The sequence below is a fragment of the Dipodomys ordii genome, unplaced genomic scaffold, assembly GCF_000151885.1.
Source record: "Dipodomys ordii isolate 6190 unplaced genomic scaffold, Dord_2.0 Scaffold6, whole genome shotgun sequence".
Lineage (NCBI taxonomy): Eukaryota > Metazoa > Chordata > Mammalia > Rodentia > Heteromyidae > Dipodomys > Dipodomys ordii.
In genome coordinates, this window is record NW_012267222.1 from 1,626,013 (window position 1) to 1,646,243 (window position 20,231).

Genomic DNA, 20,231 nt, shown 5'->3' on the forward strand with positions numbered 1-20,231 from the left:
GCTCTGTGGGTCACGGCAGTGCTGGACTTGGAGCAGGTTACCTGTCCAGATCCACAAGGCGGGGAGGGACCCGGGAGGGCTGTGGATGTCAGAGGCCATCCACTTCTGGCCACAAGGGGCTGACTCTGCAAGTCCCCATCCAGTGTCCTCTGTTCTTCCCCTGACCTGGAGGGCCAGGGAGCCAGGGCACGGGGCGGGGGGGGGGGGCATCGTGAGCTTTCCAGATGGCCTGGCCCTTACCGCCTTCCTTAGACCTGGAAGTCCTCCTCAGCAGGCCCTGGGCAGATGGGGTCGGCCTCCACCTCCCTCTTGGTATGGTGGGGTTCGTTCTCCCTGTACAGCTCAGTCTTTGTGGAGAGTCCTGCCAGTCTCCGATTTGCATCTTACAGCCTCCCCGGAACTCCTTCTAAACCTCTCCGCATTCCTCACGCCCGCCCCATCCGCATGGCTTTTAAAATGCTCCGAGACATTTGGGAACTCAGTTTCCCCGCCGTCCCGCACTTGGTTCCTCCGGAGACCGCAGCTCTGAATGGAAGGGAGGCCGCGTCCCTGGGGACGTGGGTGTTCTCGTGGGGATGTTGCTGGAGGAGCGGTTGGATCCCGCTGTGGGATGGGTGAGCTGCTCTTGCCGAAGGCAGGGCGATGCACACAGAGTGGCTACAAGAGAGTGTGTCCTGCGTCCTTGTCCTGTCCAGCCTGAGGTCCCTGAGCCCCCACCTGGATGCAGCTTGGGCAGGACTGAGGTCAGGGGAGAGTCCTGGCGAGGTCCCGGGCACAATGCTGGCCCCTCCTTCCCCCGTGGTCAGGGTAGGTGTTGTTGCAATCGAGGTTCAGCTCCTCGCATGTGGGAGATCTCCAGGTCCCCTGTGTCATGGAAGAAGCTGAGTGCGTTCCCCAGCGGAGGCTGGCGGCTAGCTGCAGAGAGAGGGTCTGCGGGGTGGGGGCAGCCTTGGGAAGGCCGAGGTGCAGCTCCTGGGCTCCTTCCCACAAGGCAGGGTCCTGTTAGAAGCCCCTCCAGCCCCTTCCGCGCCTGGCTCTCGCCACAGCTCCTGGAGGTGGCAGCAGAGGCCCGTGCTGCAGGCTGGAGATGCCGAGGATCTGGGAGCCGTCAGGGCAGGGAAGGCAGGCAGCTGAGCAAAGCAGCGAGTGAGGCCCTTGGCTGGCTGCAGGTGGGGGAACACAGTGGCCCAGCCCAGGGCAGGGAGGCTGGAAGGGAGGGTGCAATCAAATGACACCATGGAATACACAACTAATGACCAATGCCCACATTCAGGGTCAGAGCATTTGCTGACTGGCTCCTTGTGTGAGCCCTGTATGGGGAACAGTCTGTGTCCCTTCACTGGACCTGGGCCCAAGGCAGTACACAGAGGGGTGGACAGGACAGGGCATATGCTCTAACTCTCTGGATCTTCCTCTCTCCCTTCCCGCCTCTATCTTAACCCATCTTTCTCTTCTCTCTTTCTCTCTGTCATGTCTCTGTCTCTCACTGTCTCTGACTGTCTGTCTGTCTGTCTCTCTTTGCCAGTCCTGGGGCTTAAACTCAGGGTCTGGGCACTGTCACTGAGCTTCTTTTGCTCAAGGCTAGCACTCTACCACTTGAGCCACAACACCACTTCTGGCTTTTTCTGTGTATATGGTACTGAGAAATGGAACCTAAGACTTCATGCATGTTAAGCAAGAATTCTACCACTAAGCCACCTTCCCAGCCTCCCTCTCTCTCTCTCTCTCTCTCTCTCTCTGTCTCTTCTTTGTTGGTCATGGGGCTTGAACTCTGGGCCTGGCTGCTGTCACTGAGCTCTTCAGTTCAAGGCTGGTGCTCTAACACTTGGGCCACAGCACTACTTCCAGTTTTCTGGTGGTTTATTGTAGATAAGCATCTCACAGACTTTCCTGCTCTAGCTGGCTTTGAACCTTGATCCTCAGATCTCAGCCTCCTGAGTAGCTAGGATTACAGTCGTGAGCCACCAGTGCCTGGCTATGTCTTTCTCTTTGTCTCTGTCTGTCTTACTGTTTGTCTGTCTCTCTGTTTCTCATTGTCTGTCTCTGTCTCAGTCTCTCTGTCTCTCTCTCTCTCTCTTTCTTTCTCACTGTCCTTTTTCACTGTCTTTCTCTCTGTATGTGTCGCTCCCTGTTTTTCTCTCTCTCTCCCTCTTCCTTTTCCCCTCCCTCCCTCCCTCCCTCCCTCTCTCTTTCTCTCTCTCTCTGTTTATGCCTCTCTCTGTCTCTGCCTGTCTCCCCATCTCTCTTAGTGTTGGGAGGAGACGGTCCCTAGGCAGACACATAAGGAACTGAGGTAATGAGAGGAGTTGGGGAGAAAACAGGACAGGGTAACCAGGGTGGACACTAAAGATGGCCTCTGTGAGGGAGTGGTGGCTTTTCACCCCACCCTTGGGTTAGCATGTGGACATGCCCCAGCTGGGGGAGGGGGCAGTGGTACAGCGCTGGGGGCTGGGCAGGGGGTGGTGCTGGCTCCCACCAGGGAGGAAGGGCTGAGGTGGGTGGGGCAGATGGGGGGACTGTGGCCACCAAAATGGGCTCAAGGTTGGTCCTGAGCCTGAGGGCACCGAGGGCAGCTGCTCTCCTGCTCCTCCCATGCATCAGGGTAGATGCAGAGCCTGGCTGGGGGGAGGAGGGGGTCGGAGGGGGGTAGAGATGGGGGGAGGAGGGGGTCGGAGGGGGGGTAGAGATGGGGGGAGGGGGGGCCGGAGGGGGGGAGAGATGGGGGAGGGGGGGGCGGAGGGGGGGGACAGATGGGGGGAGGGGGGAAGGAGCCAATGGCAGGATCCGCACAGAGCCTCTGCGCCCTTCACTACCGCTCCCTCCTGAGCCTCCTCACCATGTCCCTGGTCTGGGGCTTGGTCCGTGTCCCAGCTCTGGGCACCTACCATCTTCCAGTGGGGCGCTGATCTATCTCCTGGTGCCCCTTCAGGTCCTGTGAACTCAAGGGGGGAGGATGGGGCCCCCCTCCCCCTTGATCCCCCAAAGGCCTGGCTACCAGCCTGAGGTCAGGGCAGGCACCGGCAGGCCCGAGAGCGGGGATGGGACAGCGGGGCGGGACGGGGGAAGCTGTGCCCAGGGCTGCACAGCTGCACAGGAGGCGCCTGCCCATCCTGGCCTCTGTGTCGGGCAGCCTCCACCTCTGTCCATTCTAGCACACAGCCACCCCAGATGAAGCCCCCTCGCCTCCCCGTCCGCCTCATCGCTCTGGGTTTGCACATGTCGCAGGGTGGCGTGCTTGCGATGTGACCCTCGGGGGCTGGCCTCGTTTCCTCTGGAGACTGTCCCGCATTCAAGATCCATTCGCACTGGGGTTGAAATCAGGGCCGTGTTCCTTTTCAGGGCTGTGTGCTCTCTCCCGTGTGGAGAGAGGGAAGCGTGTGTCTCCTTGTGTTGGTGGGCGCTCTCTCCCATGGGCTGCAGTGAGCGTGCGGCCCTGAGGGCTCCTGGCTTCGCCCTGCTCACCCTGAGGCACCAGCCACGTCCTTTCTGTCCCCTCCTGGGATGGCCAGGGGCAAAGTGGGGGAGGTCGCAGGACCCTGAGAAGCCTGGTGGCAGGACGCCCAGGTTCGCCATCTTGGACCTAAGGAAGCGCTCAACCCGGTCCTACCGTCCATTGAGCCGTGCCCAGCCCGCCGGCACCAGCGAAGCCTGTTAGGGTGGGCCAGGTGGGTTTCTGTCGGCCTTCTGCGCTGCATGATCGGCCACTTGTTACAAACCCAGAACCCTGTGGACGGGGGTGGGGGTGGGGTGAGTCTGTTTCTGATGCCACAAAAGACCACGTGGTCATCCGCTTCTGCACTTGCGGCTGTGTGACCTCGGTCTCCTGACTAGCAGGGAGCGTGTCTGTGCCAGGCAGCGCCGCGGAGGCTGCGTGAGAGTTGGCCTGCGGCCCATGGCTCTTGTCCGGTGCTGCTTGCCATCCTCACTGCCTGGCCAGGCGGCCCCCCTCAGACTTCCCCTCTCCTGTGCCCCGCCGGGTCGCAGAGGTGGCCCTGCGGCGGGTGCCACTCCTCTGCGGACCCACAGCCTGGCACGTGTCAGCTCTAGAAGCGTGCTGGGAAGCTCTGTAACAGATTGTAGGCTGTGCCCTCGTCTGTGCCAGTGGGCAGGTCTGGGCCTGTCAGCTTGGCCCTGCAGGGCACGGCCAGGCTGATTTCTGAGAGCCCGGAAGAGCGCCCCACGGGACGTGCCCACCCCACAGTGGCTTGGAGGTCCCTGCCCCTCCTTTCTGTGTGGACCACACCTGGTCCTACTGTGCCTGGCCTGGTCCCCTGCCTCCTCCTGGTTGGGGTGGTGTGGGGTGTGGAGGAAGGTTCTGAGGAGCCAGGGGCCGAGGAGCTGGGGTGAGGCTGCCTGAGAGCCCACAGTGGAGAGGAAGCTGGGGCTCTGGGCCAGGGGCGGGGCCCGGGCCCCTGCATTCTCTGGTCCAGCTCCAGGGCTGCAACCTCAGTGTTGGACGTCCTTCGAGCTCCCGAGTGTGAGACCACCCCAGTCCCGGAGCAGCCCGGACACGGCCGTGCGCACCGGCTGGGCAGGGGGCATGCTGCCCTCCGTCCTGGGCATCAGGGAGCCCCCAGTTCTGGCTTGCTCCCACACCAGTCACACTGGGAGATGTAGTGTATGGTAACTGGGGTCTGCCCATGGGCACGCTGCTGCCACCCCACTTCCTGTCTCGGAGGAGCCCGAAGCCTGAGCTCCTGCTTCTCACCTCAGCCTCAGCCTCCGCTTCCAGGGCGGGCAGAGGGCAGGCAACGAGGGAGGAGTGGAGGGGAGGGGTGGCAGGTGGGGGCTGAGCTCGGATGGGGGGTCCCTGGCCAGTGCTCAGGGATGGCCGGTGCCTGTCCACCCACTTTGACGTGTGGCGGAGACGGGACAGAGGAGGGCCACGGACGAGACTCTCTGTGCTCAACGGTCGCTTTTCCTCCCTCCAGAGTGAGCGGCCCTTGGGCGGCCAGGGTAGGGACATGGCCCAGCCCAGCTCCACCGCCCCCCACGAGGGAGCCACGTTCGAGCACCTCTGGAGCTCCCTGTGAGTACAGCCCCTGCCAGCCCCGCTGCTCCCGGGCTGGCCTCCTGACTGGGGCAGGGCTAAGTGAGGGGTCAGGCGGGGCTGCCGTTCTCCTGGGGACACAGCACCCAGTACCTGAGCTCGCCTCCACAGCTGCGTCTCTTGAAGAGTGGCCAGGAGAGTCCTAAGGGGCAGAAGGAGGGTGGGAAGATGAGGGGGACAGGGGAGGAGGCCCCTAGGAAGATTCTGGCAGCACAGGGGTTCTAGGACTCCTGGGGCTGAAACATAGGTGTCACTGGTTGTCATCCTTGCACCCCTGGTCCAGGAGATCTGGGGGTGATGCCCAGGCTGGACACTGATGGCCCATCTTCTCCCCCCCTCCGCGCCTCCCCTCCCCCGCGCCCGTTAGGGAGCCGGACAGCACCTACTTCGACCTTCCCCAGTCCAGCCAGGGGAACGCAGAGGCGGTGGGCAGTGCCGAGACCAGCACGGATGTCTTCCACCTGCAGGGCATGAGCACGTCTGTCATGGTGAGTGGGGCGGTCAGCATGGTGCAGCGGGACTGGGAAGCGGGGTCTGGGTTGGCACCACCTGGGGTTTGTCCGGATGTTCTGTTTATCACGACGTAGGAAATACGTTTCCTCCTGCATCGGTCAGTTCAGAGCTACAAAGGACTTAAGCCTGGGTGGGTCTGGGTGTAGGAGGGAGGCTGCAGGTGTGGCTGGGTCCAGATGCTCTGTGGATTTTCTTATTCCTGGTCAGCGAGGTCCTTGGGCAGACCCTCGTCTCCTGGTGACGGGCGCCAGGCTCTTCCAGTATTCTCCATCCCCCTGGATCGGGAACCCCTCTTTTTTTGGAGCCCGGTCATTGCCTCTCAGGACCCTCCCTCTCTCTCTCTCTGACTCCATCCTGTCCCCTGGACCAGGTCAGGAAAGAGAGGAAGGGGAGGGGCCTGCAAATGTTCTCATTTCCCTAAGAAGGGAGCAGATATGGCAGGCAGGACAGCGGCGCCACTTCCCATCCTATGGGCTTTCCACCCCCCCCCCACCCCAGGGCTGGAAGAGAGGAGAGAATCCACCCTGGCTCTTCCTGGCAAGCAGGCCGGCGCGGTGGCCGGCAGGGTCTGTCTTGCGTGCCTCTCTGGCCACTGTTCCAGGCTCTGGTGGGGTCAGGTTGTGGACAGCTGATGGTTGGTATGTGCCAGAAAGGGGGTACAAAGACCTTTGACCCTTGGGAGGCCTGTGAAGCCAGCTGTCCCTACCCTGGTGGGCCACTGGGGTGCTGGAGCCCCACAAGGCCCAGGGCCCAGGACAGCTCTGGGGGGACTTGATGGGTCAGCTCTGCTGAGAGTGTGAGGGGGCACAGGCCAGGGGAGGAGCCGCAGGTCAGGGGAGGAGCCACAGGTCAGGGGGAGGAGGCACAGGTCAAGGGGAGGAGGCACAGGTCAAGGGGAAGAGGCACAGGTCAGGGGAAGAGGCACAGGTCAAGGGGAGGAGCCACAGGTCAAGGGGAGGAGCCACAGGTCGGAAGCAGAGGCCTCCCCAGTGGTGAGCGAGGCTCCACCTCACCCACTAGGAGCCTGTGTGCAGGAGGGGCAGAGCCTGCCACTCTGGAGGTCAGAGGGCACGAGGCCTGGCCTCCTCTTCCCAAAGCTGCCCGTTCAGAAGCTGGAGCCTGTCATTTTCCCCAGGGCACCCCTGCACAGGTGGGTGGCCAGGCTGCCTGGAGCACCCAGCAAATCCAGGGCTCTGGGCTCCATCCATGAGACAGAAGAGGGCAAGGGAGGGGGGCGGTGGGAGGGGCTGCGCCCCCTGTTCACCACCTCTCTGTGGAGGTCACAGTGGCATGGCCAGGGCGGGGGCAGCGCCTCATGACGGCCATTTCTCAAATGCCCCGCCCCCCCCACTGCCCCCCCCCGGCTGCTCCCCCCTCCACCGCGTCCCCTACCTCCCCTCCCCCCCCCGCTCCCCCTGCCCCTGCTCACGAGGCCATCTCAGTACAAACCTCAAGCTAGGCTCAGCACCTGAGTACCCACGGAAATGGTGGCCCTCCGATTCAAGCAGGTAGCTTGAGGTGAGGCTCTGTCCCCACCTCTGCCCCCCCTTGTCCCCAGAGACCAGGCCCTGACCCTCCCTCCCATCTAGATCCGCTGGAGTCTGCCAGGCTCCTGGGAGGAAGGACCTTGCAGAGCTGTCTGCCTCCCCGCCAGCCCCGCTGCTGCCTGGCCGGAGATCCAGGCCAGGGCCCTCTGGTTGGGATGTGCATCCTGTCAAGGCTCAGGTGCCCAGTGCTGAGCAAGTCTGCCAGTGCTCATGAGCCCCGGCCTGCTGGGACATGCGGCTCCAGGGAGCCCACACCTCTGCAGACAAGGGGCCCACGCCATCAGGCAGTGGCATGCCTCTCAGTGAAACCGTGCACGAATTCCTGGTGCACAGCTCACATCTCAGAGGTGGGGATTCCCTGAGCCCAGGCCCGGCTGGGCCTCCCCTCTGCATGCCTCCCCCTGCCCTACTCCCCCGGTCCTCCAGACGTCAGTGTGAGGACACTGGGTGATGTCTGGCCCGCTGGGGACTTGTGACAACTGGCAAGTGTGCGGGTGAGGGCAGGGGACAGCCCTGTGTGGACCAGGCTCTCTTTCCCAGAGCCCCTGAGTGGTTCAGGGAGAGGGGCCGTGTGTGCTCCTCATGCTGGCCTCTGCAGCCGGGGCTCCCTGACCTCAACGCCGTCGGTCCCGGCAGACCCGAGGTGGCTTGTTGACATCTGGCTGCACAGTCACAGACCTGTGGCCAGGTGTGACCCGTGACCGAGGCTGGAGAGCTGAGTCCCAGGCCACCATGCATTGCAGAGCAAGGCTGCAGTGCACAGGAAAAACGAACAAGTAGAAGTGGATGGATGCATGGATGGATGGATGGATAGATGGATGCAAAAATGAGTAAAATAAGATCAGACCCTGTCTGCAAGAGGCAAGCAGGGAAAGCACCGTGGCTGGGGACGGAGGCCCTGCCCCTGCCCTCCAGATGCCCCAAACTCTCATGCTGGCCTGGGCTTTGGGTGCACCTGTCCCCTTCCGAGTCTCTGTCCCAGGGCTGAGAGCCGAGGCCCCTGCAGCTCTTAGGATGCAGGACAGCGGAGGAGGACCAGAGAGCATCAGAGACAAGGGCGAGGGGCAGGTGTCGGGGACCGTGGGCACACAGCCCATGCCAGGAGGGTCTCCTCCTTCCCCGTGCTCTCCCCTGAGCCTTCTCCAGGCTTCCCCTCCCCCCTCAGAGTCCCTTCCCGCCTTTCCTGGCGCCTTTCTCTGGTGACAGCTGTCGGGGGGGGGGGCAGCAGGTGGGCCATGGGAAGGGGGAGGAGGAAGGGCTGTAACAGGCCAGGGCAGAAGGTGCAGTGTGGATCCGCCCCTCCGCTGCAGGAGCTGCGGAGAATCATGGAGCACCTGCTCAGCTTTGGGGAGGGGGCTGAGGCGTGGGTGCCATGCTGCCAGGAAGGGGCAGGTGGGCAGAAAGGACATTCTGTCCTTTGGGGGAGGAGCTGCATCGTGAGTAGGGCAGATTGAACATGGGGGGGGGAGCAGGACATCACAGCCTATACACTACCCCCAGGAAGCCCTACACAGTCAGCTCACCGAGCCTCCCTGGTCTCTTCCCTGGTGGTGGGGGCGGGGGAGGGGGGGAGAAAGCCACCCACCCACCAGAACGGACACGTCACCCACAAGGGTCTGGCCCTCCCACGTGGGGGTGGTGAGAGCCACCTGCAGGCAGTCTGGAAGCTGAGAGTACTCTCCCTGGAGTCCTGGGGTGCCATGGGGGGCTTATGGGCCCCCTCCCTGACCCCACGGAAGGAGGCTGCTCACTTGTTCAGAGCTTCCCAATGCACCACCCTGGCTCCTTGAGAAGACATTTCCCCGACGACCTCCTCCAGAATCTGACTAGCAAACAATGGCTTAACACTTTCTTTTCTTTCTTTTCCTTCCTTTCTCTCCTCCTCTCCCCACTTTCTCTCTCTCCTTGTGCTGGTAAGGGTTTGAGGTCATGGTCCTGATGCTGCTGTCTCTCAGCTTTCTTTGCTCAAGGCTGGCACACTACTGTTTGAGTCACAGCAGCACTTCCCACTTTTGGGTAATTAATTGGCTGTAAGCGTCTCATGGGATTTCCTGTCTGGGCTGGCTTTGAACCGTGATCCTCAGATCTCAGCCTCCTGAGTAGCTGGGATGACAGGCATGAGCCACCAGCTTTATTCTTCTCCATGGGCTCATGGGGTGCAGAACAGACCTGGCCAGGTGGAGTGCTGGGGTAGAGCCGGCCCTGGGCTGTGTGCACACGGAGCCTCTAGCGGCCCCATGTGCACAGAGGTCCCCAACACCAGTCCTAGTGCACCATTGAGGCTGTGGGTGACCCCACGCCCCCCACACTCTGCCTATGCCAGGAAGCTCTCCAGGAAGGGCCGTGGGTGGGTGGGGACTCTGTAGGAAAAGTCCAGAAGAAAAGGGTCCCCCTGATGTTCACCGTTTCTTGCAGAGTTTTAGGCTCTTGCTTTGGGTTCCAACTGTTCTGCTAGAAACCCCAAGTCCTGCCATCAATTCTGCAGGCCCGAGTGACCACTTCTGGCCTGCCGGCAGGGAGGACGCCGGGCCCCTCTGCCAAGGGGGGACATTGTGCCAGAGATGGCTAAAATGGAGCAGAAAGCTGGATGTTCCTGAGCAAGGGAGTGGCAGTGGCCCCTGTGAGGCATGAGGGACCAGCTGCTGGCCGGGGGCGGGGGGGAGATGCCGGGAGGACAGGGCCGGGGGGGGGGGACATGCCCTGAGGACAGGGCTGGGGGGGACATGCCCGGAGGACAGGGCTGGGCCACCCTGTCTGTGATGGGGGTGGGGCTCGTCCCTGGGCCTGCTCTTTGGTGGCCGTGGTTGTGCGTGCGCTGCTTCCTGGGGCTCGCTCAACAGGAGCAAGAGCAAATGACATGTGTCAAGCAGGGCTCTGGGTTCTGACCCCACGTGCCACTTTCGGTCTTTGAGGAGGATGGCCACACCCAGGATGCTGACTCCTGCCCTCCCTTTCCCCCTAAGAGTCCAAGGGTTGGTTTCCCCATGGACCTCTCCTGCATGTGGGGTGCTCCCCACAGACTCCCGTTCCCTGGGGAGGAGAGAGATTCACTCAGCCCGGGTTGCCGGGGTCTCCGAGGTTGGCGGCACCACCTCGCTCTTTGGGGTGGCCTATTATTGCTTACCAGGGTATCAGGGACCCTGGCTCGGCCCTCATGCTCAGGGGGGCGGCTGCTGGTGCTGTGAGTGCTGGAGGCCCCTCAGGTCTTCCTGGGTGATGGCTTGGTGAGAGGTGACGGTGGAGCCGGCCATGGACCTGGTGCTCCCCCCACGCCGCCTCCTTGGTGCGGTCCAACACATCCCAGGGCAAGCTGAGGCCTGCCCCGACGTGCCTGAATGGTCATGAGGGAGGAAGGGGCGGGGCCTGGGTTTTGTTGTTAGCTGCAGCCAGTTGACAGAACTAAGGGAGATGGAAAAGGCAAAAATGCCAACAAACAGCCCACATGTTCCTGGGCAGCCTTGGCTCCTGCCTCCCTAGCCACAGAGCCCGGCCCCCTGCGCCCACCCCTCCGGGCGGCCCAGACCCTTCACCCTCCCCGGCCACCTAGACCCATGCCTCCACCCACAGCACACCGGCTCCCCGGCGTGCGCGGACTCCCGAGCTCGTACCATGCTGTACCTCGGTGACCCCATGCGGCACCTCGCCACGGTAGGTGGGGCGCGCCCTGCACAGGGCCACTAGGGGACCTGGTGCCATCTTCCTCAGGGGCTTCGGTGGGAGGCTGCTTGTTGTGGTGGAGGTTCAAAAGACGATCTCTCTCTCTCTGTCTATCTCTCTCTCTCTCCTTGTTGAGTATCTGCTGCCAGCTGGTGTGGCAGAGTCAGGACGGGAAGTGTCCAAGGGGGGCGGGAGGATGCTCCCTCCTGGGCTGGAGGCCAGGCACATTCTGGAGATGCGGAGATGCTTGTCTTTCCTGGCGTAGCTCTGAGGACCGGGAACTGGTGGCCTGAGCCCGGAGATCAGCCCTGGGGTCAGGGGCTTCCCATGCATCTCAGCTTTGGGGTGGCAGCTCCGCCCTGTCTCAGGACTTCTTGAGCTGCCCCACCCTGTGCAGCCAGCCCCAGCTGCCCAGGGCTCTGGGTACCTGGAGGTCTCATCTTTGCCCCTGGGCTTGGGTGTGCCAAGGGCACACTCACCTGGGAGTTTGTTCACTTGACGGCGGCGGTGATGGGGTCTCTTGCGGTGTGTGGGCTCTGTGTGGTTTGGGTGTGAGCTCCCGGTCAAAGACGTGTGGCAGGCTGGCCCCGAAGCCTCCTGTTGCTCCTGCCACACAGGGGCAGCTGGCCTGGCACAGGGGGCTGCAGCGGAGGCTTGGCCTGAGCCCTGGGGATCTGAGCTCATTTCAGACTTGCCAGATCCCTGGGGTCAGGCCGGCACCAGGCTGCTAATTGAGCAGGTTGAGGGGTGGCTCTCACTGCTCCAGGGGGCCATTTTCCCTGTGAGGGCTGCAGGGGACCAGCAATGGACAATGAACAGGGGGAAGCTGGACAGAGCCCAGCGTCCCTGAGCTTTGCTGACCACGGACAGGTGTTGTGAATGTGGAGTCCCAAAGGCTGGGGACCAGAGACCTTCGGAGAGTGGTACGGCCAGAGCATGCAGGAGTGTGCAACAGATGTGCGTGTGTGTGTGTGTATGTGTGTGTGTGAGAGCTGGCATGCTTGAGTGTGCTTGTGTGTTTATGCATCAGAGTGTGAAGGTAGGTACACATGCAGTTGAGAACGTGTGCAATGTATGTTGTCACAAGTGTGTGGCTGAATGCATGTGTGTGCAGGCTGCTGTGGGTGTGTTGTGCTTGTGTGACATAGGTATGTGTACGTGTGCAGTATGAGGGTATATACATGTGTGCAAACTGCTGTGGGTCTAGTAACCAGCTGTGGTTGTGTATGAATATATGTTTTAAGTGTGCATATATTTGTGTGTGCATGTGCAGGTTGCTCTGGGTGTCTTGTGCAAGTATGATACAGGTGTTTGGGTACATTGTGTTGTACATATGTACATCTGTGTGCATATGTGTGCAGGTTGCTGCGGGAGTATTAAGCAGGTATGTTTGTGTGACATGGCTATGTGGGTACATGTGTGTCATGTGCAGCCGTGCCCGTGTCATGGTAGTGTACGTGCAGGTACCTGTCTGCTCGTGTCTGCAGTATAGGTCACAGCAGGACTGGGAGGCACGGCGGTGTGTGTGGCTGCAGGGGAGTGTCCTGTGTGCACCGCCTGGCCTGGGCACACTCCCCCCACCTGTGTGCACCGCCTGGCCTGGGCACACTCCCCCCACCTGGGTGCACCGCCTGGCCTGGGCACACTCCCCCCACCTGGGTGCGCCGCCTGGCCTGGGCACACTCCCCCCACCTGGGTGCGCCGCCTGGCCTGGGCACACTCCCCCCACCTGGGTGCACCGCCTGGCCTGGGCACACTCCCCCCACCTGGGTGCGCCGCCTGGCCTGGGCACACTCCCCCCACCTGGGTGCGCCGCCTGGCCTGGGCACACTCCCCCCACCTGGGTGCGCTGCCTGGCCTGGGCACACTCCCCCCACCTGTGTGCGCCGCCTGGCCTGGGCACACTTCCCTTCTCCCAGCTGCTGTTGTTCAGAGTTTCAGGGTCTCAGGAGACAGACAAGGGCAACATTAGTCTCCCGCTGTGCTTGCATGTGGGGGTCTGTGCACTCGGGCTGGGAGCCCCCTGGCCTCCCCTCCTTGGTATCTGTCACCCACCCCTCACTCGTTCATCTGTTTATCCAGCGTGTCATTGTTGGAAATGCACCGTGGCCTGGACTCTCAGAGGTGGGTCTCCAGCCACAGGTGGCACCACCCCCGCCTCAGGGGATCTGGTTGTGACTGCTGGAGGCTGAGCTGGAGCTGGGTCCTGGAAGCCCCTGGCCGGCCAGCTGTGAAGCTGGGAGCAGCGGTGTGGGTGACTGTTTTGTTTTTTCCCTTCTTGGAGTGGGCGTCGCATCAGGAGAGTGGTGAAGGCCATTGACCTGGGCCATGGGGACCCTCTCCATCCCCCAGGGACCACAGGGACCCCCGCCACCCCCAGGGACCACAGGCGCCCACCCCGCCCCTCTACCCAGGCCCCAGGCCCAGCAATGGACCCCATGTCCCTGCTCTGCTTCCCTCTGGGGCCGAGAACGCCTTCTGGCCGAGGGCCATTGGGATGCTTTTAAGGGCCATATAAAATGATCAGCATGGCAGATCACTGAGGCAGCCACAGAGGGCAGACAGGAGCGTGCTTCTCCCACCATGTACCAAGGGATTCCATGTTCTCTACCTCTGGGAGGCCAAGACTAGCTGTGGCTTGTTCATTCATTCATTCGTTCATTCGTTTGTTCATTTGCTCCATCAACAAGCGTTCTTTGGGCACCCCTTATGTCTGGAGCTGAGCATCAAGGACAGGGAGTAGTGGAGCCCATAGCTCTCTGGGGCCCCATGGCCACTTCTATGCTACTCAGGGGAGCCCACTGAGTGGGCTCGTCCTAATCTGGGCAGGTGACTCAGTGTCCCCATTCCACTGAATGACACAGCTCAAGGTGTGCGAGGCCTGAAGGAACAAAGAAGACTTTTGATGAGGATGGCTGGGTCTGAAATCCATCTTGTTTTTTTCTGTCTGCCGCTGGGGAGCCCACGGAGGAAGCCCAGCCTGAGAAAGATGTGTCTGATGCCTGGCTGGATCTCCTGCTGAGCAGATGCACCTCCGTGTGGCTCAGGGTTGAACAGGACTTTGGCTCTGGCCTCTGCTGGCTGTACCTGAGGAGCCTGGGTTTCTTCTGCTTTGTTGCCTGTTCAGGCCAGGGTCTCCGTGGCAGGTGCTGGTCACTGGCTGTGCCAACCCTGGCGTCTACTGGTAGAGATTCAGAGAAGCCAGGCCTGGGAGCCAGGTGCCTTTCCTTCCCCTGCCATCTCTCTGCCTTTGCTTCTGTGCCCCGAGTCTTCCATGCAGAGACCTGATCTGCAGCCCCTGCCTGTGGATCCCTCCGTGTGTGAGCCAAGGGCGGCCTGGGTGGGGCTCAGCCCTTCCCTCCCCGGTGGGTGACAGCCCTGCCACCCACAGCGGGGCTTTCTGTACAGACAAGGTGAAGATGGCGGCCAGCATGCTCTGTTCTTCTCCCCCAATTTCCCTAGCATACACTGCCCCGCAACTTCCCCCTCCCCCAGGACGCTAAGGCTCTGCTGCGGTTCAGAGCCTTAGATCTCTTCAGTGCCTTGCGTGGGGTGGGTTTGGCATCTTTGTAGGGGGACCTGGCTGCCCGCCTCCCGCCCCTCTGGCACAGCATGTGTCCGTCGACAGTGTGGTGTGGATGAATGCCAGGACCCCTGGTGCCACTCAGCTTAGAAGGACATGAGGGCACAGAGCGTGGAGTTGGCCGTGTGGTGGGAGCAGGCTCCCTGGGGGTCTGGGACAGCAGCAGCCCTCTCCCCGGCTGGAGAGGCCTGGGGATGGGCCCAGGGGAGGCGTTCCTGGGTGGCTGTAAGGATTCACACAGGGCCTACTATGTGCAAAGGACTAGACAGTGGGTGCCTATTGTGTGCACACAGGTAGTCACTGTACAAGACAGAGGGGCCATTGTTGGCCTCCTGTGGATGAAGAAGTCATCGTCATTATTTTCTACTGTGTACATGTATTTGGTCCATGAGGCTTTCCAGGAGCAGTGGAAGGACAGAAGGACCTGGTGCAGTGCTGGGAACAGACCACAGGAGGGCGGGGTGGACAGCGGGAGCTGGGAAGTGGCTGGACTGGTCCAGGTGAGAGATGCCGACAGTCTGGCCGGGTGCGGAGCCAGGGCACTGGCAGGACTCCTTGGCAGGCTGGCTGTGTGTGGGGGGTGAGGGTGATCTGAAGGTTTTGGTCTGAGACGGTCAAGCACAGCAGAGCTCTGCAGTGAGACCCGGGCGTCGCCCTGTGGTGGCGTTGTGTTTGTGATGCCATAGGCCTTCATCCAGCGAGAGAGCCACAGATGGGCAGACAGGAAGAGAGTGAGGGGGGGCTGGGCAGGGGGCTTGCAGGCTCCTTTAAAGAAGGGCAGGGAGGCTCGGGGAAAGTGCCTGGGATTTCCTTTGGAATAGGCAGTGCTGTCTGGAAGGCTATACAGGTCACACTGGAGGGGGTATCGGGGCCACTGTGTGCTCAGGTGTGGGGGCGCGTGGGCAGGAGGGCACAGAGGTACAGCCCTGGGTGTGTACCGTGACACTTAGGCCCTGGGGTGGGGGCGGGGAGTGTGGGGACACTGGGGTGAGAGTGAGCAGGGAGGAGGCCAGAGCTCCCGGAGATGACAGGCAGGCTGAGCTGCGGGACGCAGGGAGGGCAGAAAAAGAGCCACCATGGGCTAGGCAGAGATGCTGGGCACCCGCCGCACAACACTGCTTGGGGAGGACCAGGCCCCGTGGGCTGCTGCTGGCTGTCCATCCGGGAGGCTGGGGGCGATGGCCATCCTGCTTCCCATCCCTAGGAGAGCCCAGGAAATGAGGTTGTGGGGAGCTGGCTTAGGATCCTGGGGCTGGTGGGAAGCGGCTACTCTAGGGCCCCCTGAGTGTGCAGGGTGTGAGGAAGATAGGCTGGCTGTGTCTGAGGTTGGGGGCCTCTGACTTCAGCCGCGGTGGCCGTCCCCCAGTCTGTCCCGGTCTGCCTTCGCCATCATTGGGCTACCCTCCCCTCGCCCGCACGGTGCGAACGTGTCATGACCCGGTGTCTCAGGTCTCCACCCATCCCCTCCTGAACTGCGCCGGGGCTGGGGCCTCCCCCCCCCGCCACGTCCCCCGAGAAGACAGAGCCCCGTGAGCAGCTGTGGAAAGGACAGATGGACGGACGGATGGATGGATGGGCCATGCACAGTGGTGGGTCCAGAGGAAAGCAGAAGTGGCATTGTTACCCCTGCACTGATCCAGGGGACACCCCTCCCCCCCGCCTCCCCCTGCCCCAGGCCCTCGGGACCTGTGTTCAGATGGTCCTGTGAGCTACGGCAGGGCGCAGCCATGCAGGCCCCGCAGGGACCCTCTGTGATGCTCTTGCCTCGGGCTCTGTGTGGGCTGAGATGGGGCAGGGGCAGCTGGGGGGGGCGGCTGTGGGTCCTGCACACACACGCCTGGTGGCGGGGCTTCTGGGGGCATGCTTCCCGGGCTCAGTGTGGAAAGTTCCACATGGCCCTGGCATGGGCTAGGCCTTGGCGGGAGAGGAGGGTGCAGTGTGCATACCTGCGGGGTGGCAGCCCTCCCCCCCCCCCCACGCACAAGCCACGTCTTGCTGGCATTTCCATCTGTTTAATCACAGGCCCGGGAGACTGTGGGAAACACGGGAGGGATGGAGGTCTCTGAGCGAGCGAGGAAGTGAGCAGGGTGGCTTGTCTCCCGCGGGGCCAGGCTGGTGTCAGTCACTAACCCCAGGGTGAGGCTGGGCCCAGGCTCAGACATGCCCACCGGAGGAGAGCGGGGATCTGAAGACTTTCTTACTCTTAGAAGAATCCATGGCAGTCTGAGTCTGGGGTTCTGGAAGCGAGGAGAGGGGGGAGGGGGGAGGGGGAAGGGGAGAGGAGGGGGGGCTGACTCTCTGTCCTCTGGTGCCAGGGTCAAAGCAGAGTAGCTGTGGCTCTGGCCAACAGTGAGGGGCAGGCGTCCGGTGGAACCCCGAGCCCAGACCTGTCCCTCAAGCCGACTGTGTCTGCCAGCGAGGTCGGGGGATGGGTGAGGGGCTGCACAGGGCTAGGGGAGCCCCAGTCAGGCGCCATGGCTCCCACTCAGAGCTGCCACCCGGGTAGGGGAGCCAGCAATCAGGGGAGCGGGGAGAGAGCCCGCTGGGGAGTGGGCAGAGCTGGGATGGAGCACAGTGCCGGGGTGGCTCTGGAACGGAGCATGGGAAGGACCAACAGAGGATCCAGAGCGCCGTCAGCCCCTCCTCCACCGGGCAGCCCCACTTCCTATCCTTTTATGGGGGGGAGGGATACTGGAATTGAGGGCTCTGTGCTCACTAAACAGGGACTCCATGGCTCAAGCCGCGTCCCCAGCCCCGATTTCCGTCCTAACTGTGCCCCTATGAGAACACTGGGGTGAACCCCAATAGATAGATCATTCCTCTTGAAGAAGAAAGTGACGCAGCCAAGCTGTGCTGAGTTAGACCCAAGTCTCTAGGTCCTCTGCAGAGAGTTTCAGTGCGTTTGTGGGTCTTCTGAACTGGTCTAGCTCCCTATCCGAAGGGCCCGGCAGCCTTGGCTTCCCCGTGAGGGAAGGCCAGAATGGAGCTGGAAGACTGGAGAAGCAGCAGGGGTGGCACAGAAGGGGATGGAGGCCAGGGTGGCTTGCAGATGGAAAACCACAGGGGTGAGGAGGAGAGGGCAGGGTGGAGTCCTGAGACAGGCCAGCCTGGGCTGCCTGGTTTACAGGAAAGAGCAGAGAAGGAGGAAAGGAAGGATGGATGGATGAGGGAAAGGAGGGAGGGAGAAGGGAGGAGGGAAAGAAAGGAGAGGTGAGGGAAAGGAAGGAGGAGGAGGAGGGAAGTGAGGGAGAGGCAAAGAGGGAAGGAAGCTCGGAAGCAGGTTCTGAAGTCACAGGTGCATCTGGGGGTGTTGGGTCGTGGTCAGCCAGGCTGTAGACGCATTGTCCCTCCGTGCTGTCAGCAGCTTCCTTCCTGTTCCCTGGTGGCGGCTTTCTTCTCTGGTAGCCAGGTTTCCCCCCCCCGCTCTTCCCTGCCTCCCCCCCCCCGTTCCCCGTAAGGCCTGGCTCAGGTCACAAGAGAAAAGAGTCAGGGCATACACGGGCTCTGGTGCCACTGGGATTCTGAGCCCACCTTCCAGAAAGGATGGCCTGGGCCTGGGGCGGGAGGCTCTGACCCGAGGGAGGGCAGCACTTAGCGTGACCTTGTGCTTCCACAGGGAGCACCTCTCACAAACACACCATGTCTGCCCAGAGCCTGGGATCCCCCAGATGAGCAGGACCCTGTGGGCCCGGGCAGAGGCCAGTGAAGACCCAGGACCTGTTTTGCATCGGAGGGGACAGGATAGGACCCCGTCTGGGTACATGGTACCTAGAGCCATGGGAGAGAAAGCCCCAGCACACTGGGATTGCTGGCGAGGTCTAGAAGCTTCCAGGAGGAAGCCTAGCCAGTATACGGAGCTGGCAGGAGTTATCCTTGAACAGCAGTGAGGCTTGGTAGGAGGAATGACCAGCACATTTTAAGGTGGACTGGCAGGCTTTCCCGTGGCTGTTTTCTTTAGAAAAGCAATCCTGGGGAGAAGATGGTGTGTGATGCTGCCCTTTGTCACCAGAGCTCACGATGCAGCTGGGGTCCATCTGAGCATCTCAGACTCCGGAAAAGACAGCTTCAGATGCCACGGCGCGAGGGGAAGAGGGGAAGGGAGGGGAGGGTGGACCACAAATTTGAAAAAGAAATTTACTTTCCATCCACATCTAAACACAAGTAGTTCGAGAGGGTTTATATATTTGAAACAGTGAACATATAAAATGTAAATTTGTGTGTGTGCATGTGCGTGTGCATGTGTGTGTGCACACATTTGTTGTGGGCCTTGAACTCAGCGCCTGAGTGATGTCCCTTAACTTTTCCACTCAAGGCTGGTGCTCTACCACGAGCCACAGTTCTACTTCTGGCTTTTTGGTGGTTGATTGGAGATAAGACTTTCCTGCCTGGGTTGGCCTTGAAACTTCATCCTCAGATCTCAGCCTCCTGAGCATTACAGGTGTGAGCCACCAGTGCCAGCCAGAATACAAGTTCCTGTGAGAGGCCACGCCCCAGGTGGTAAGGCCAGGGCAATGCTTGCTTCAGGTCAGGACGGGTGAGTCTGGGGAACCGAGGTAAGGATGGAAGGAAGGCCCCAACCTCGTTCTTAGTATTCTGTAGGAGAAACCTGGTCCTTGAGTACCACCTGGGCTTGGGGCTGTGATTGGCCAGGACAGTGGGCAAGCACAGACATGGACACAGCCACCGGAGGCCCCTGAAGGGCAGACCCTGGAACTGTCTGCCCATTTTCTGATTCCCTTGAGTGTCAAGGAAGGCCTGTGTCACTCCAGCGTTTCTGAGCACCGGATTCCATGCCAGATGCCCGCAATGCCAGGCTCCAATTCCTACCCAGGGACAGTGGTTCTGTCCTCTTCCCTCCTCCGTGTCCTCCCGTGGAGTCCTGGGCCTAGGTCAGTTTCTCCTGTGTCTGTCAGCCTCAATTCTCCCCCCCCCCGAGTCCCCGCTGAGCTTTTCTGACAGTAAGAGGAGATTCCACCTCGGGAGAGGGTCCTTCTGGATGCTGGTTCCCTGAGCCACAGTGAGCCGTCATCCCTCCCCTTGGGCGGTCCCCATGGCCAGCATTTCTGGACCCCTGGACCTCACAGCCAGGCAGATGAGAAGATGAAGCTGGGGGGGTGCTCTGCTCAGTCCTGGGAGGTCTCTTGTACCCCTCGGCCTCGGCCTCAGGACGTGGCTGGAGGGAGCAGCGCCCTCGCTGGACCTGGACAGCAGGGCCTGGAGGTGTTAAGCGGGTCACCTCCTGCCCACCTCATGGGGACCCTGCCCACTATCCCAGCTAAGCCAGAGGGCACCATTGGCTCGAATGGGGCTCCAGCTAGCGGGACCCAGGCTGCAGGTAGAGCTGAGCTCCGACCTTCCTCTGCTCCCAAGCAGACAGGGCAGGGGCGGGCACTGGGCACCTGCTCCTGGTTCTGTGTGTTTGTTCCCTGGTTCTCTGAGAGGCCTGGTCACTACCTGGCTATCACTCGAGACAGAGTACAGAGAGGTCAAGGAGGACACGGTCTGGGAATAGAGCTGCATCTAGAGGCTGGCCAAGGAACTAGAATGACTCCTTTGTGATGGCTGCTTCCAGCCCAGTGAGTTGGGAAACTTTAGCAGATCTTCAGGGAGAAGAGAGGAGCCTCTAGAACCAAGGGACCTGGGGGAGGAGGGTCCCCAATCACAGGGTCCCCAGATTGATGCACCCTGCCAGCGGTCTGATCTCCCTTGGCCCACCCTGTGTCCCACTGAGAAGAGAGGCCTGGGTGTGTGTGAGGCTCCAAGTCTGGGAAGCATCGCAGGGGTCTGGGGGGGGGCTGCCCAGATGGTCTTGCCCTGGGTGGGCAGTGTCTGGTGTGAGACAGGCTCTCCTGCAGCCCAGAGCCCCGGGCAAAGCTCCCAT

General features: G+C 61.7%; 1 protein-coding gene across 4 annotated transcripts in view; it reads left to right on the plus strand.

The window, feature by feature from the left end:
- Positions 1-4,964: 4,964 nt before the first annotated feature.
- Tp73 (tumor protein p73) overlaps positions 4,965-20,231 on the plus strand; it is a 42,159-nt gene continuing 26,892 nt past the window's right edge. For 2 of the 4 annotated variants that reach the window (XM_013033010.1, XM_013033027.1), the window contains exons 1-2: positions 4,965-5,029; positions 5,418-5,538. In XM_013033010.1, coding sequence (XP_012888464.1) covers positions 4,965-5,029; positions 5,418-5,538 — 186 coding nt within the window. Of the gene's footprint in view, positions 5,030-5,417; positions 5,539-10,607; positions 10,759-20,231 lie in introns of those variants that run through there. The other 2 variants (XM_013033015.1, XM_013033021.1) reach the window with 2 other exon arrangements.